This window comes from Somniosus microcephalus, chromosome 15, assembly GCF_052327205.1.
Source record: "Somniosus microcephalus isolate GS21.2 chromosome 15, FLI_Smic_1.0, whole genome shotgun sequence".
Classification (NCBI taxonomy): Eukaryota; Metazoa; Chordata; class Chondrichthyes; order Squaliformes; family Somniosidae; genus Somniosus; species Somniosus microcephalus.
The window spans coordinates 10,277,952-10,297,096 of record NC_141001.1 but is presented as its reverse complement, the minus strand read 5'-3'; the positions used below and the strand labels follow the sequence as shown (position 1 = coordinate 10,297,096).

General features: G+C 45.8%; 1 protein-coding gene across 1 annotated transcript in view; it reads left to right on the top strand.

Annotated features, from left to right (window-relative positions):
• The first annotated feature begins 3,389 nt into the window (after positions 1–3,389).
• Positions 3,390–19,145, top strand: part of LOC147106538 (mucin-6-like) — a 281,653-nt gene continuing 265,897 nt past the window's right edge. The window contains exons 1-3 of the mRNA XM_086007494.1: positions 3,390–3,705; positions 9,552–9,708; positions 16,524–16,664. Of these exons, the coding sequence (XP_085863620.1) occupies positions 3,430–3,705; positions 9,552–9,708; positions 16,524–16,664 (574 nt within the window). The 5' untranslated portion in view covers positions 3,390–3,429. The remainder of the gene's footprint in view (positions 3,706–9,551; positions 9,709–16,523; positions 16,665–19,145) is intronic.

The window sequence follows — 19,145 nt, the reverse complement described above, 5'->3', positions numbered from 1 at the left end:
GAGTCCTCGTTGTGGAAAGCGAAGGAGAGACAGTCTATGATGAACTCATGAAAGAGTACAAAGACCTATTTAAGGGTCTAGGCTGCATTCCAGGAGAACACACGATCAGAGTAGATAAAAGTATGACACCGGTCATACATCCATGCAGAAAAGTTCCGTTTGCTCTTCAAAAGCAACTGAAGGCAGAGTTGGACAGGATGGAAAGCCTGAACGTGATTCAGAAGATAGATGAGCCAACTGAGTGGGTGAGTTCCCTCGTCGTAGTGGACAAAAAGAATGGAAAGCTCAGAATTTGCCTGGATCCAAGAGATCTAAACAGAGCAATAAAGAGAGAGCACTTCAAGCTTCCTACACGTGAGGAAATCATGGCACAGTTTGCAAATGCAAAATATTTCAGCAAGTTAGATGCGTCCTCAGGATTTTGGCAGATGAAGCTGGATGAAGCAAGTTCAAGACTGTGCACGTTCAACACTCCATTTGGCAGATACAGATTCCTAAGGTTACCATTTGGCATTGCCTCAGCTCCTGAAGTGTATCACAAGGCTATCCATATGATCTATGAGCACCTGGAGGGAGTTGATACATCAATGGATGACATCATAGTATGGGGAACCACGAGAACTGAGCATGACGAGAGACTGAAAAAAGTGCTGGAAGCAACAAGGAAAACAAACCTGAAGCTGAATAGAGAGAAATGCCAGCTCGGGGTGACAGAACTGACATTCGTGGGAGATATCCTTAGCAGTGAGGGCATCAGACCAGATCCCAGAAAGGTGTCCGCCATTGAGAATATGCCAAGGCCACAATGCAAAAAGGACTTGCAGAAGTTTAATGGAATGATCAACTACATGGGTAAATTCATATCCAACCTCTCAGAAAAAATAGCGCCACTGAGAAGACTAACTGAAAAGAACATAGAATGGGAATGGAATCATGAGCATGAGAAGTCATGGAGCGATCTAAAGAAACTGCTCACAGAGGAACCAGTTCTGAGGTTTTATGACCCAGCGAGACCCATCAAGATATCATCAGATGCATCACAGAGTGGGCTCGGTGCCGTTCTTCTGCAACAATATGACTACTGGCAACCCATTGCATATGCATCGCGCTCAATGACAGACGCGGAGACGCGATATGCTCAAATAGAAAAGGAGCTGCTCAGCATCACATACACCTGTGAAAGATTTCACCAGTTTGTGGCAGGACAAGCAATCAGTGTAGAGACTGACCATAAGCCCTTGATTGCATTGTTCCAAAAGCCACTGAATAGCTGTCCGCTTAGAATACAAAGAATGATGATCAGGCTGCAACGCTATACACTGAATGTTGCATACACACCGGGTAAGCTGATGTATACAGCAGACACGTTGTCCAGAGCTGTTGACCCAAGTGAGCCCGCAAACACCACAATGGATGAAAAAGTGAACGCCTACATGGACATGATCACAAGTGCACTGCCCATAGCAGATGCAAAAATGGAGCTCATAAAGACTGAGACAAACAAAGATGAAACAATGAGACGACTGAGAAAAAGCATCTTGGATGGATGGCCCAACATGAAGCAAGACTGCTCACCTGATATAGCAGAGTACTGGAACTGCAGGGCGGAACTATCAGTGGTCGAAGACATCATCTACAAAGGAAGTAAAATAGTTATCCCAAAGAGTCTGAGAAGAGAGATGCTAAAAAAGATCCATGGAGGACATCTGGGAATCGAAAAGTGTAAGAAAAGAGCACGAGAGGTGATGTACTGGCCACGAATCAACCAAGATGTGACAAATGAGGTGTCAAACTGAACAATATGCCTGAAATATCGAGCAAGCAATCCGGTAGAACCACTAAAGCCACACCCAGCACCAGACAGACCTTACCTGAAGGTAGGCACTGACCTATTCGTATGTCAAGGAAAGGACTATCTTGTCATCACAGACTATTACTCCCTGTATCCAGAGGTTTGTAGACTGTACACCACCACTGCAGAAGCTGTGATAAGAAGTATGAAAGCCATATTCTCCAGACATGGCGTGGCAAGCGAAGTCTTCACAGACAACGGACCCCAGTTTAACAATGCAAATTTCCGACACTTTGCCAAAGAGTGGGACTTTGTCCACACAACGTCAAGTCCTCACTATCCACAGTCCAATGGACTAGTGGAAAAATCGGTCCAGACAGTGAAAAGACTGATGTACAAGGCAAAAGACAGTGGAACTGACTTCTACCAAAGCATGCTTGTATACCGCACAACGCCGCTCGAGTGTGGTATGTCACCAGCCCAACTCCTGATGGGATGTCGGCTAAGGTCAAACCTACCCATCCCGGAGAACCTCCTGAAAACAAAAGAGGGGGAGAAAGTGAGGAAGTTCAAAGAGCAACAGAAAGAAAAGCAAAAGTACTACTATGACAGAGGAACACAAAACCTACCTGAACTCCACACTGGTGACCAAGTAAGGTTGAAAGACAAAACAAACACATGGACTCAGAAGGGAACTGTCCTGAGTGAAGTTCAACCAAGATCATACACCATTCAGACAGATGAGGGTGCTGTTCTGAGAAGAAATCATCAAGATCTTCTCATGGGACCAGCCACAGCAGGTCAAGAGACTGATACTGGTGAACAACCTGATCACACAGCTGAGAACCAATCATCTGAGGCAACAACTCAGATTCAAGGACAATCAATCAGAAAATCCTCAAGACACGTGAAGCCTCCTGAGAGACTCATTGAGCAAATTTAAGGACTATTGTTAAAGAAGGAAGTAATGTTATCTTATTTTTTCTTCAAGTTCTAGTGTATTGACATATTTCATGTGAACACACAAAGCAAGGGTAAAAAACCTTGATCATGATAATGATAATGTAAGTTCATTAAATGTTGTTAGTTAAAAGTAAAATACTTTTGTTTTAAGAAAGGGAGATGTAATGATATCAGCAAATAGTGATGATATTTGTCTGTGTTTGATTACTTATGCCTTACAGCATATTTGTCTGTGTTTTTGATTACTTGTGCCTGACCAGCAGAGGTCATGTGAGAGACAAGCAGTCCAGAGGAGTTTTACTTTCAGTTTCATTCTAGATGCATCACAGCATAGTGTGTTCTGTAAAAAGCTGTAGAAAGTCTTGAACAAGACTTTAGATTAAACAACATTCTCTTTCAGAAATGAGTCTTTATTGAACCCAAAAAGAAATCAAAACACAGTGCACAGTCCCTGGGGGTGATGGATCTCCAGTGCATGCTGTTGTGTAGTCAATGAACTACAGATTGACAGCTGCTACATTCCAGTGTCTCCCTTGTGTTGCTGTGTGGAGTCACTGTGTCAGATTTGTCTCCCTGGAGAGAGGAAGAAATAGACAGTAACATCAGTGTAAATGGCACAGCGAGACAAAGAGGTCTAAGGAAAAATAGAAGGAATGAGGTACTGAGAAATATGCATGCACAAAAATAATAATACTCTTGCTTATCATCAGCTTTCACTTTGTGGACTCTGTGGTAATTTCAACGGTGACATAGGGGATGATTTTATAACTCGGAGCCAATACTTAGCCTCCAATGCATTAGAATTTGCAAATACTTGGAAGGAGGAGCCTTTATGTCGAGATGTGACTGAAGTTGTGCATTCATGTGACCTAAATCCATATCGTCTGGCCTGGGCAGAACAACAGTGCCACATAATTCACAATGACATCTTCAAACCGTGCCACAATCTGGTGAGTGCTTTGATAGGATTGTAATATTGTGCGTGTTGCTCACAGTTAGTGCATGGTTGGGGAGATCACCAGATCATGAGGCGTGCCTGTCAGTGCTTTTAGGCAACTCACTCTGTATCACATTCACCTGCTTAAGTAGAAAGGAATGTTGTCACACATCAGAATAGGTTTCAAACAAATGTATTAACACACTGAGCAAATGAGGATTTGGAATTCGAGAGACTGCACCAGACCCATTCATTTTGACTCATTTTCAAAGTCATCAGAGACACCAGCCTTTCAGTACTTCAGACTTGAACTCCACAGTTGAAATGATGGATACTTTCAGTATAGGTGCTGCTTCTTCTTCTTCGGCAGTCCCTCGGAACTGAGGATGACTTGCTTCCACACTAAAAATAAGTTCTCAGATGATTGATGAGTCCAATGCAGGACCTACAGTCTCTGCCACAGGTGGGGCAGACGGTGGTTGAAGGGGCGGGTGGGTGGGGTGCTTGGGTTGACGTGCGCTCCTTGCGCTGCCTGCGCTTGGCTTCCGCTTGCTCCCGGCAAAGAGACTCGAGGTGTTCGGCGCCTTCCCAGATGCTTCTCCTCCACTTTGTGCGGTCTTGGGCCAGGGATTCCCAGGTGTCGGTGGGGATGTTGCACTTTTTCAAGGAGGCTTTGAGGGTGTCCTTGAAGCGTTTCCTCTGCCCACCTGGGACTCTCTTGCCGTGTCGGAGCTCCGAGTAGAGCGCTTGATTTGAAAGTCTTGTATTGGGCATGCGGACTATGTGACCCTTCCATCAGAGCTGATCGAGCATGGTCAGAGCTTCGATGCTGGGGATGTTGGCCTGAGCGAGAACACTGATGTTGGTGTGACTATCCTGCCAATGGATTTGGTGCAGAAGAGTCCTGAGCAGTCTGCACCCCTGTAGTTTTTGTTTTTCACAGCCCAGGCAGCTTCTAGTTCAGTAGCAGCTATTTCCCAGTCTATCAGAGAGTCCATTCAGTCAGAATCACTGGGCCAATTAAATCAAACTGTTGATTCTGGTTCACTCTTTAAAAAAAACTGAAGAGCCAATGGCTGTGGTGCAGGGCTAAAAGGAGAAAAACAAGAAGATAAATCAGGTAGTAGGGATTGGGTGATGCCAAGCTTGTGTTTTAAAGCCTGAGGGTTACTGGAGGAGGAAAACATTGAGAAAGTTGAAGAGTTCCACAGTTTTGAGAGCCTGGGAAGATTGAGTTAGAGTAATGAGTTCTGATTTCAGCAGAGGAAGGATATGTAGGACATGGAGTTTAGGAGGAACAAGAGGGGCGTTTGGGGGGAGCAATGTGAGTACAGAAGGCTGTGCTAGAGCAATTGGAGACTAGAAATGAGAAAGGATGACATATTAGACAGTAAGCTGCTTGTTGCATCTGATATGGGAACATGCGAAATCCACTGAAGAACATTCCAGATTCAACAACAACAACTTGTATTTATATCGCACCTTTAACATAGTAAAACGTCCCAAGGCGCTGCACAGGAGTATTATAAGACAAACATTTGACACCGAGCCACATAAGGAGAAATTAAGGCAGGTGACCAAAAGCTTGGTCAAAGAGGTAGGTTTGAAGGAGCGTCTTAAAGGAGGAGAGAGAGGTGGAGAGGCGTAAAGGTTTAGGCAGGGAATTCCAGAGCTTAGGGCCTAGGCAATAGAAGGCACGGCCACCAATGATGGAGCAATTATAATCAGGGATGCTCAAGAGAGCAGAATTAGAGGAGCGCAGATATCTCGGGGAGGGTTGTGGGTCTGAAGGAGATTACAGAGATAGGGAGAGGTGAGGCCATGGAGGGATTTGAAAACAAGAATGAGAAATTGAAATCGAGGCAGTGTTTAACTGGGAGCCAATGTAGGTCAGCGAGCACAGGGGTGATGGAGCAGGACTCAAGTCTTGGACAGCCTTGAACTTTAAAGAAGGTTAAACGTTGTTGAGAAAAATAAAGTTTTGACATGAAAAAGGAAACCAAACTTCATGGAGGTCGATTAGCAATGGCGATTGATTAGCAATGGAAATAGATAAGCAATGGAAGTCGATTAGCAATGGAGGTCGATTAGCAATGGAGGTCGATTAGCAATGGAGGTCGATCAGCAATGGAGATAGATTAGCAGTGGAGGTCGATTAGCAATGGAGGTCGATTAGCAGTGGAGGTCGATTAGCAACGGAGGTCGATTAGCAACGGAGGTCGATTAGCAACAGGGGTCAATTAGCAACGGAGGTCGATTAGCAACGGAGGTCGATTAGCAATGGAAGTAGATTAGTAATGGAGGTCGATTAGCAATGGAGGTCGATTAGCAACGGAGGTCGATTAGCAACGGAGATCGATTAGCAATGGAGGTCGATTAGCAATGGAGATAGATTAGCAATGGAGGCCGATTAGCAATGGAGGTCGATTAGCAATGGAGATAGATTAGCAATGGAGGTCGAATTAGCAATGGAGGTCGATTAGCAATGGAGGTCGATTAGCAATGGAGGTGGATTAGCAAAGGAGGTCGATTAGCAATGGAGGTCGATTAGCAATGGAGGTCGATTAGCAATGGAAGTCGATTAGCAATGGAAGTCGATTAGCAATGGAAGTAGATTAGTGATGGAGATCGATTAGCGATGGAGGTCGATTAGCAATGGAGATCGATTAGCAATGGAGATCGATTGGCAGTGGAGGTCGATTAGCAATAGAGGTCGATTAGCGATGGAGATCGATTAGCGATGGAGATCGATTAGCAATGGAGGTCGATTAGCAATGGAGGTCGATTAGCAATGGAGGTCGATTAGCAATGGAGGTCGATTAGCAGTGGAGGTCGATTAGCAATGGAGGTCGATTAGCAATGGAGGTCGATTAGCGATGGAGGTCGATTAGCAATGGAGATCGATTAGCAGTGGAGGTCGATTAGCAATGGAGGTCGATTAGCGTTGGAGATCGATTAGCGATGGAGATCGATTAGCGATGGAGGTCGATTAGCGATGGAGGTCGATTAGCGATGGAGATCGATTAGCGATGGAGGTCGATTAGCAATGGAGATCGATTAGCAATGGAGATCGATTAGCAGTGGAGGTCGATTAGCAATGGAGATCGATTAGCGATGGAGGTCGATTAGCAATGGAGATCGATTAGCAATGGAGATCGATTAGCAAGGAGAACTAAGGTTAGTGGTAACTCTTAGTTAAATCTGTGAGATACATTAAGAAACTGTGTTGCTTGAAGAACTGAAAGATTTTCCTTGGTCCCGTTGCTATTGGAGGCAGGGGAACCTCAGCTGTTTCTATCCCAAAGCTGAGTGAAGAATTTAGGATGGAAAACAGAAATCTGCTGGACTAGAAAAGACTTGGAATGCACCTGGCTGGTCACAAAAATAAATACCTCTCATTCACCCACTTCCTCAAATTTTGATCCAACTGACCCATAATTTTTTCACACCATTTGCCACCATTCCCTCCCTGTTCCACACTTTCACCACTCTCTATGTAAAGTGGTTTAATTTAATCAGTTTATGCACCTTCTCTATGTTACCCCTGGTTTTAGAATTTATGGCAATCTCAAACATATTATCAGGGTTCACGTTATCTATTCCCTTAAGGATCTTGAATAACGTTTCTCCTCAGCCTTCTGCTTGCCAGAGTTAACAGTCCCAGGCTCTTGAAGCTCTCCTCACAGCTCAAATACCTTAAGATCAGTATCAGTTCACTTGCCCTTGTCTTCACTACCTGCACTTTTGCTTTTCCATTTTTAGGCTCCTTCTCCCAATTTCCTTTGTACCATGAACATTGGGATAGTCCTAGCTCCAGAATGTTCTCTTGGTTTCTATCACTGTGGAACAAGAGTAAGAAAGGAGGAAAAAACCTGTGAAGCCAGGAATTACTGGTGGATAGTACTGAGACAGTCAGGCGAGCAGCACCAGCATATTTTCACCACTGGAATTAGGTTGTCCTGTGCAATCCAGGACACTTGAGGCCTAATTTCCTCGGCATTTCCGGTTTAACAATGCCGTATTCAGGGTAGGTGGGGGGGCAATTATGTTGGGTTCCTGCCCATTTGTGGGCAGGCACATACAAATGTGAGAATTAGCATCATTCCTACATTTACGATCTGGGCAACAACAGGCTTCAGGGACAGCTGTGTATCCTGGTGTTGGTGTTGCTCTGGGCATCAGACTGATCGCTTATGCAAGACCAGATGTTTCAAGCAGAACAATTGATTGGAGTGGGGTGTTGAGCCAATGATGAAAGGCACTACATTGTTCGGGGCAATTTCTTCAGGTCGGCCCATGAAAGAAAGAAAGAAAAGTCTCGGTTTTAGTGTCTCATCTGAAATACGGCACCTCCAACAGTGCAGCATGCCCTCAGTCCTGCACTGGAGTGTCAGCCTAGATTATATGCTCCAGGAGTGGGACTTGAACCCACAAGCTTCTGACTCTGATGTGAGTGTTACCACTGAGCAAAAGCTGACAGTAACCCGGTGGCCAGTCCCCACTCTAATTTTCTGGAGTGGGTGAGACAGTTGTACCAATACTGGTGTGGATACGCACAGACTTTAAGCAAATGCCCTATCCAGGGATGGTCAGAGGCACATGGGGCCAGTGGCTGGAAGTCTCGCCCCACCCATTCCACTTACATTTGGCTCTTTCATGCTTATCAAACTCCACTGCCTGTACCCTTGCTGCTCACGATGCGGTCTCCTCTACATTGGGGAGACCAAACGCAGATTGGCTGACCGCTTTGCGGAACACCTCCGTTCAGTCTGTAAGGGTGACCCCGAGCTTCCGGTCGCCTGTCATTTTAATTCACCGCTCCATTCCCTCTTGGACCTCACCGTCCTCGGCCTCTTGCATTGTTCCATAGAAGCTCACCGTAAACTCGAGGAACAGCACCTCATCTTCCGATTAGGCACTCTGCAGCCTTCCGGACTCAATATCGAGTTCAACAATTTCAGGTCATAACCTCGGCCTCTATTACATTTTTACTTATATTTTTATCCACACCTTTGTTTTGGCCTTTCCCCCCCACTTTCTTTTTTTTCTCTCTCCCACATGGCAGCTGTCTCCCATTCTGCCAGCGCATTTCACACCTAATCTAGAGCCGTCTTTTGTCTCCACTTGTCCTATCACCATCTCGTCTCGTTTTGAATACCTCTTAATGTCTCTTCTCTTTTGTTCTCTCCCAGCCTGGCCTCTTAATCTATTTCATTTCCTGTGCTTCTTTAGTCTTGACAAAGGGTTCACCTGAAACGTTGACTCTATTTTCTCTCCACGGATGTTGCCTGGCCTGCTGAGTTTTTCCAGCATTTGCTGTTGTTATTATTTTACATAAATAAACTAAATTTGTTTTCTACCCTGGCAACAATCAGAACACAGAGCTTATAACTAACCAGGGCCCACCCCAGAAGCTCCACCGAGGACACTTGTATCCATGTCAATGCAGCAAGGCTTTCACATGGACTGATGCTAAAGAAATAACGGATACATGCAGTAGTGAATGCAACAAGTTCACTTGCTGTGTTTGGGCTAGTTTCTTGCAGAATTCACACCTCCTCTATTGGACTAGACAATATGTAAATCAATCCTCAGAACAGGTTGATCTTCATGCTGTTGAGCAGAGAAGCTATTAAAACAGTTGGAAGCTGAGTGGGCAACTTTTAGCAGTGCAACAGAATGTGAGGTAAGGGCAGCTTGAGATGGCTGAGGAGGAAACCTGATTGGATGGGAGTGAAGTGGACAGAGAGGTGAATGTACTAGAAACAAGCATGCTTTAGACCAGCCTAATGTAGAATGGCATTCGAGATGCTTCAGAAGCTAGAAGTGCAGCCCTTTACCTTCTCTCTTTGCTGACAGGTTTACCGAGTTCCATATTATGAAAGCTGTGTACAGACCACATGCGGGTGTGAGATATTTGGAGACTGCGACTGTCTGTGTGGTGCCATCGCGGTCTACGCTAAAGCCTGCTTAGATGCCGGTGTCTGCATCAACTGGAGAAGCCTTGACTTCTGCTGTAAGTTCTTCTTGCGTTAAAGAACATTTTTAAAGGGGTGTTCTTTACACTGCAATAAAAAATTAACACTGGGAAATTCCTCGGGAGTTCTGCTGTAACTTCGGCAGAAAATCAGCATAAAGCCCATGTATCTGCCGGTAATCCACTGAAGTTACGGCAGCTGATCAGCAGAATCCTCACGGAAATCCCCAGTGTTCGTTTTTTTTTAACTGTTCTGCATCAAATTACTAATCATGAACTATTAATGCAATATATTGAATGTTCTTCATATCTTGAGATTTTTTATCTATAATCTCATACACCTGCCTCTCAGTCAGTGTATTTTATTCTTGGTGAAACTAACACTCAGGGTAAATGTTGTAAGTGGTTTTTAAATGTAGGGTTTACTGAATTTATTGCCACGTGCTGTGCTGGTACTCAATTTTCTTCGCCTTCATGCCAATTGACAAACACTACAGAAGTTTACAGCACAGAAGAAGGCCATTCCTCCCATCATGTCTTTCAATCCAAAACCAATCCCACTGCTCTCTCCCAACATTTTTATCTACCCTTCCCTTCAAAAAAATGCAATGGTCTCTGCCTCAACCACTTTGTCTAACAACTCTCTGCTTAAAGAAATGTCTTCTCTCCACGCTGCTCACTCTCTTAGTGACAATTTTAAACGGATGACCCTTCATCACAAACTCTGCAGCCAGAGGAAACAGTCTTTCCCTCTATTTAAACACGTCATCATTTTAAAAACTTGCATTAAATCTCCTCTTAACATTCTCTCTTCTAAACATCGTAAGTATCTCATTGTATCTATAGCTTCTCATGCCTGGTGTCATCCTAGTGAATTTATGCAGTACATTCTCTGTGGCTTTAGGGACTTTTTTATATTGGGGCACCCAAACATTGTGCACAGTACTCGAAATGTGGCCTAACCATTGCTGAGAACAAATCTATCTCCAGCTCTTTACCATTCTACTCCATGCCCCAATTGATAAAATCCAAAGTACTTTTGGCATTTTTATGACGTTATCTACTTGCACTCCACACATTTCAGCAGCTTTCCATTGACCTTTTGCCTAAATGTCCTGATCAGCAACATCTGCTTTTTGGGCATTTGGAATATTGGGTGGAGATCTGTTAGACACAACTCTGCTAATTTTGCCTGATTAGATTTTAAATTGGTGCAGGAAGCACCCACCAGTCTGCGAAAGCATGCACAAGGACGGGATTATGGCATGTGCCTGATTTAAGACAATTTCACGCTATTTCTTGCACCAATGTTAGTTTAAACTTCAACATTCCCAGGCCATTATTGAAGCCTGTTTTCAATTGTGGTTCTTGTTGTCACTGATTGGGGCAGTTTTCCTGGGACCAACACAACCGCTACACCAGCACAACCCCCTACACCAACACAACCCCCTACACCAACACAACCCCTACACCAGCACAACCCCCTACACCAACACAACCCCTACACCAGCACAACACCCTACACCAACACAACCCCCTACACCAGCACAACCCCCTACACCAACACAACCCCTACACCAGCACAACCCCCTACACCAACACAACCCCCTACACCAACACAACCCCTACACCAGCACAACCCCCTACACCAACACAACCCCTACACCAACACAACCCCTACACCAGCACAACACCCTACACCAACACAACCCCTACACCAGCACAACCCCTACACCAGCACAACCCCTACACCGGCACAACCCCCTACACCGGCACAACCCCCTACACCGGCACAACCCCCTACACCGGCACAACCCCCTACACCGGCACAAACCCTACACCGGCACAACCCCCGACACCAGCACAACCCCCGACACCAGCACAACCCCCTACACCAGCACAACCCCCTACACCAGCACAACCCCCTACACCAGCACAGCCCCCTACACCAGCACAGCCCCCTACACCAGCACAGCCTCCTACACCAGCACAGCCTCCTACACCAGCACAGCCCCCTACACCAGCACAGCCCCCTACACCAGCACAGCCCCCTACACCAGCACAACCCACTACACCAGCACAACCCCCTACACCGGCACAACCCCTACACCAGCACAACGCCCTACACCAGCACAACCCCTACACCAACACAACCCCCTACACCAGCACAGCCCCCAACACCAGCACAACCCCTACACCAGCACAACCCCTACACCAGCACAACCCCTACACCAGCACAACCCCCTACACCGGCACAACCCCTACACCCCTAAACCAGCACAACCCCTACACCGGCACAACCCCTACACCAGCACAACGCCCTACACCAGCACAACCCCTACACCAACACAACCCCCTACACCGGCACAACCCCCTACACCGGCACAACCCCTACACCCCTACACCAGCACAACCCCCTATACCAACACAACCCCTACACCAACACAACTCACTACACCAGCACAACCCCCTACACCGGCACAACCCCTACAACGGCACAACCCCTACACCGGCACAACCCCCTACACCAGCACAACCCCCTACACCAACAAAACCCCCTACACCAACAAAACCCCCTACACTGGCACAGCCGCCTACACCAGCACAACCGCCTACACCAGCACAACCCCCTACACCAGCACAACCCCTACACCAGCACAACCCCCTACACCAGCACAACCCCATCACCAGCACAACCCCCTATACCAACACAACCCCCTACACCAACACAACCCCCTACACCAACACAACCCCCTACACCAGCACATCCCCCTACACCAGCACATCCCCCTACACTGGGGATTTTAACTATCATATTAATTGGACAAATCAAATTGGGCAGGGCTGCCTTGAGGATGGGTTCATTGAGTGTATTAGGGATGGGTTTCTTGAGCAGTATGTAACTGAACCGACCAGGGGGCAAGCAACCTTGGATCTGGTCCTGTGTAACGAGACAGGATTAATTAAAAATGTCCTAGTAAAGGATCCCCTTGGAATGAGTGACCATAACATGGTTGAATTCCATATTCAATTAGAGGGTGAGAAGGTTGGATCTCAAACAAGCATGCTAAGCTTGAATAAAGGAGACTATGAAGGTATGAGAGCGGAATTGAGTAGAGTGGATTGGGAAAATAGATTAAAGGGTAAGACGATACATGATCAGTGGTGTACATTTAAGGAGTTATTTTACAACTTCCAAAAAATATATATTCCACTGAGAAGAAAAGGGTGTAAAAGAAAAGACAGCCATCCGTGGCTAAGTAAAGAAATTAAGGATAGTATTCGACTAAAGCCAAGGGCATATAAGGTAGCCAAATCTAGTGGGAGGATAGAGGATTGGGAAAACTTTAAAAGACAGCAAAAAATAACAAAAAGATTGATTAAGAAAGGGAAGATAGCTTATGAAAGTAAATTAGCAAAAAATATAAAAACAGATAGTAAGAGTTTTCATAGTTATATAAAAAGAAAAAGGGTGGCTAAAGTAAATGTTGGTCCCTTAGAGGATGAGACCGGGAAATTAATGGTGGGAAATATGGAGATGGCAAAAACACGGAATGAATATTTTGTATCGGTCTTTACAGTAGAAGACACTAAGAATATCCCAACACTGGACAAACAGGGGGCTATGGGGGGGAGGAGCTAAACACGATCAAAATCACTAAGGAAGTGGTACTCGGTAAAATAATGGGACTCAAGGCGGATAAATCACCTGGACCTGATGGCTTACATCCTAGGGTCTTGAGGGAAGTGGAGGTAGGGATTGTGGATGCATTGGTAATAATTTTCCAAAACTCCCTGGACTCAGCAAAGGTCCCGGCAGACTGGAAAACTGCTAATGTAACACCCTTATTTAAAAAGGGCAGTAGACAGAAGGCTGGAAACTATAGACCGGTTAGCCTAACATCTGTGGTAGGTAAAATTTTGGAGTCCATTATTAAGGAGACAGTAACAGGACATTTGGATAATCATAATTTAATAGGACAAAGTCAGCATGGTTTTATGAAGGGGAAGTCATGTTTGACAAATTTGCTGGAGTTCTTTGAGGAAGTAACATATAGGGTGGATAAAGGGGAACCAGTGGATGTAGTGTATTTAGACTTCCAAAAGGCATTTGACAAGGTGCCACACAAAAGATTATTGCTTAAGGTAAAAAATCATGGGATTGGGGGTAATATTCTGGCATGGATAGAGGATTGGCTATCTAACAGAAGGCAGAGAGTTGGGATAAATTGTTCATTCTCAGACTGGCAATCAGTAACTAGTGGTGTTCCGCAGGGGTCAGTGTTGGGTCCCCAACTCTTTACAATCTATATTAACGATTTGGAGGAGGGGACCGAGTGTAACATATCAAAGTTTGCAGATGATGCTAAGATGGGAGGGAAAGTAGTGAGTGAGGAGGACATAAAAAACCTGCAAGGGGACATAGACAGGCTAAGTAAGTGGGCAGAGATTTGGCAGATGGAATACAATACTGGAAAGTGTGAGGTTATGCACTTTGGCAGGAAAAATCACAGAGCAAGTTATTATATTAATGGCAAGAAACTGGAAAGTACTGAAGTACAAAGGGATCTGGGGGTCCTGGTGCACGAAACTCAAAAGGTTAGTATGCAGGTGCAGCAAGTGATTAAGAAGGCCAATGGAATGTTGGCTTTCATTGCTAGGGGTATAGAATATAAAAATAGGGAGGTATTGCTTCAGTTGTACAAGGTATTGGTGAGACCGCACCTGGAATACTGCATACAGTTTTTGTGTCCATACTTAAGAAAAGACATACTTGCTCTCGAGTCAGTACAAAGAAGGTTCACTCGGTTAATCCCGGGGATGAGGGGATGGACATATGAGGAGAGGTTGAGTAGATTGGGACTCTACTCATTGGAGTTCAGAAGAATGAGAGGCGATCTTATTGAAACATATAAGATTGTGAAGGGGTTGGATCGGGTGGATGCGGGGAGGATGTTCCCGATGATGGGTGAAACTAGAACTAGGGGGCATAGTCTTAGAAAAAGGGGCTGCTCTTTCAAAACTGAGATGAGGAGGAACTACTTCACTCAGAGGGTGGTAGGTCGATGGAATATGCTGCCCCAAAAAGCTGTAGAAGCTACATCATTACATAAATTTAAAACAGAAATAGACAGTTTCCTAGAAGTAAAGGGAATTAAGGGTTACGGGGAGCGGGCAGGAATTTGTACATGAGTCTAGGTTCGGATTGGACATGGCCCTGTGGGTAGCGGAGCGGGCCCAGGGGCCGTGTAGCCTGATCCTGCTCCTATTTCGTGTGTCTAATTCTGTTACATTCAGGAGATGGTTCTGTGATAGTAGATTGGCGGTTAGGATCAGATCAGCCATGATCTTATTGAATGGCGGAGCAGGCTCGAGGGGCCGATTGGCCTACTCCTGGTCTTATGTCTTATGTCTTATGTCTTATGTCTTGTCTTACAACCCCCTACACCAGCACAACCCCTACACCAGCACAACCCCCTACACCGGCACAACCCCCTACACCGGCACAACATCTACACACGCACACCCCCTACACCGGCACAACCCCCTACATCGGCACAACCCCCTACACTGGCACAACCCCTACACCGGCACAACCCCTACACCGGCACAACCCCCTACACCGGCACAACCCCCTACACCGGCACAACCCCCTACACCGGCACAACCGCTACACCAGCAGAACCCCCTACACCAGCACAACCCCCTACACCAGCACAACCCCTACACCAGCACAACCCCCTACACCAGCACAACCCCCTACACCAGCACAACCCCTACACCAGCACAACCCCCTGCACCAGCACCAGCACAACCCCTACACCAACACAACCCCCTACACCAACACAACCCCCTACACCAGCACAACCCCATAGACCAGTACAACCCCTACACTAACACTCACCCGCACACACACACCCGTACACACCTACACGCCTGTACACACTCACACCTGTACACACACACACACACACCTGTACACACTCACGCACTCACCCGTACACACACACACACCTGTTCACGCACACACCTGTACACACTCACACCCGTACACACACACACACACACACCCGTACACACACACACACCCGTACACACACACACACCCGCACACACACACACACCCGCACACACACACACACACACCCGCACACACACCCGCACACACACACACACACCCGCACACACTCACACCCATACATACACCCATACACACTCACACCCGTACACACTCACACCCGTACACACTCACACCCGTACACACACACTCACACCCATACACACACACTCACACACCCGTACGCACACACACACTCACACACTCACACCCATACACACACAGACACCCGTAGACACACACACCCGTACGCACACACACCCGTACGCACACACACACCCATACACACTCACACCCACACTCACACCCACACTCACACACACCCATGCACACTCACACCCACACCCGTACACACACACACCCTTACACACATACACACCTTTACACACTCACACACCCGTACACACTTACACACCCGTATACACTCACACACACACACACACCTGTACACACTCACACTCATACCTGTACACACACACCATACACACACCAGTACACACACGCCTGTACACACACACACCTGTACACACACACACTCACACCCATATACACACACACACACCGCACACAAATGTACACAAACACACCTTGTAAACAAATATATACACAGCACAATGAAATAGTAGTGACTCAAGGGAAGGTAACCGTTGTGTCAGGGAGCTAGTTATAGTATTAATGTTAATATTTGATTGGGATTGAAGTGCCCAATATTTGATGCACTGTACATTTCTTCCAGCCGTGTACTGCGACTACTACAACTCCCATCCGACAAAAAATAACCAGTCTGAGTTTACTGAGAATGGTGATTATCCAAGTCATTATGAGCCGTGTTCATGTCCTGACAACCTGTGGGCTTTCCCAAAGAACAACATGGAAGGTAAGATTATTGATTCCACAAGCCAGCTCTGATACTGGGCTCATGTGCACTTCATTGATTGGGCTGATTTTTTTCACTATGCTATTTTAATGGAGGCATTAACTCATTTATTTTTAAACAATGGCCCAGAAATTCGGGTCGGGGACTTCCCGTGGGTGCAAGTCTCCGACCTGCACTTACCTAGCGCGCCGGCCGTTGGGCTGTGGGCCCGCGTGGGATTCCGATCCTGGGCCTCCTCCAACTGCCGGCGCGCAGTGTTTGCGTATCCCAGGGGTGCAGCTAGTTTGATGCATCCCCTGGTATCACATGAGCCGTGGAGAGCCAATGGTAGAAGGGAAATGCCCATTCATAAAATTGACAGGAAGAGCTGTCAAAACTATAAATGCTATAAGCCCCAAAACATCACTAAAACTTCAAATAATTTTTTTTTTAATCACATTTTTAAAATACTATAAATTACATAAAATAACTATTTTAAACAATAATTTAAATTTTTGAAAAATTAATTACGTTTTCTAACGGGGCTAAAATTGAACTTACCTTTCTTTAAAGTATTTAAAAATAATAAACCTGTGGAAAAAATGTTTTAATTTTAATAAATTCACCACTTACCTTGTTAAAAGCAGGCCTTGCACCTGCTTTTTACATGTGTAACTCCTGGAGACTGTAGCGGGTGGTGTGTGGGTCAGCTTCACATCTGACTTATGAGCGGTTCGAATCGCTCCCACTCCCTTGGTTCTAGACCTGGGACTTATTTGGGGGTTGTGATGAAAAGTGCAGCAAACAACTGACTCTTGGTGAACGAAACAAGATCTTTATTTGAGAAAGGAAGTACACAACACAATAATCTTAACACTCTAAATTGGGGGAACACTTCGGAATATACGAGGGAAAATAACAATAGACAAAATATTTCACCCCTCCCAATCCCACTTCACTAGCTAAGTTGGGCTCCAGAGGACCAGGGATAATGCTCACCAAAACGACTTCTTTTGACAGTTGTAGAGGTTCGCGATTTTGGTGTTCTCTAGATGTGTCGTACCCCGGATGGGTGGAGGACTTCACCTGCGTGGCTGGTGATGTTCTGGATCGCTGACACTGTTGAGAGCTTCTGTAGGGAACTGGTGCTTCCAGAAAGAGAGCACTCCTGTTGCTTCCAGAGAGAGGAAACTGCTTTTCGAACTCAAGAGCGAACTGTGTAGAGAAAGAGCTGCCTTTCTGAACTGACTGCCGGACCCTGTAGAGAGAGAGAACTGCTTGAACTGCTTCTTGATGAACTCCCCTCGATGAACTAACTGCTTTCTTTTAAAAACAGGCCTCCAATTATACTAAACGAGGTCTGCTAATCTTGGTTCCAATTGTTTAATGGGTTTTGGGATGGTCCCATCGATCTTAAGTTGTTATAAGAACATGTGAAGTGGTTTCGGGATGGTCCCATCAATTGTTTAACCTCTTGTTTAATTGCAGTAACATTTGTCTTTTCCTGTGGGGGCCAAAGCTCTTTTGTTGGTTGGGGCATGTTCTGCATTATGTATACTTTGGATGGTTCTGTAATTTTGGGCGGGAACTGCGCTTCCGTCTGTCTATTGTCATTATGTAAAATGACTGAGACAGTCCAGATACTCCCCAGACAGCTTGGCTAATGCCAATACCCAAAACTGTCCATTTACAGAGACCAATCCCAATTCTTTTGTTGCAGCCCCCTTTTCTTCCACAGATTCGAACATGCTTTTAAAATAAAACCAAAATCCTGGGGTCCTCGATTTTTAAATCTCCCTTTTGCCCAATCTTCTTGGTTTTGGGGAATCTGCTGAATTTTGAGAATCTTACAAGACTCCCGGAGAAACCTGCAAAAAAAACGTAAGTTCCATGCGCACGCGCTGCCTCTCTGGCGTACGCGTTTGACCTCTGAACCCCTTCCTTTAAGAGAACCGGCACTTCCGTTGGGCCTACGGGAGAGTACCCCATGCGTACTCACCCGAGGAGACCCGAATTTCTGGGCCATTATAATAACAGTCTGAGATTTCAAATGTGTAGGAACATCACAGCCTCTTTACAAGTCTGAGTGTTCGTACTGTGATAATAGCACAGTGTGGTGTATGTAACCGTTCCACCTTTAAGAGAACTATTTTAAGAGTTGCACTACTTTATCTTGGCTGCTGTATACTGTAATACCGGTGGTGACCACACCGGTATATAAGTGCTGTGTAAGGAAGCTGACCTACAAACTATCTGGGTCACACTTCAGATAGCAGGAGTCCAAGTGAAGATGGAATTGGACACCGGATCGGCGTTGACGGTCATGAATAAGCAAGATTACAAAAGGTTATTCACACATATTCCCCTACGGGATACGGAGATAGTATTGCAGACATACACGGGGCAAAGAGTATACCCCATCGGAAAGATAAAAGTCAAGGTGATACACAAGGGCAAAGAACACCAAGGAATGGACTTATATGTACTACCTGAGGGAGGTCC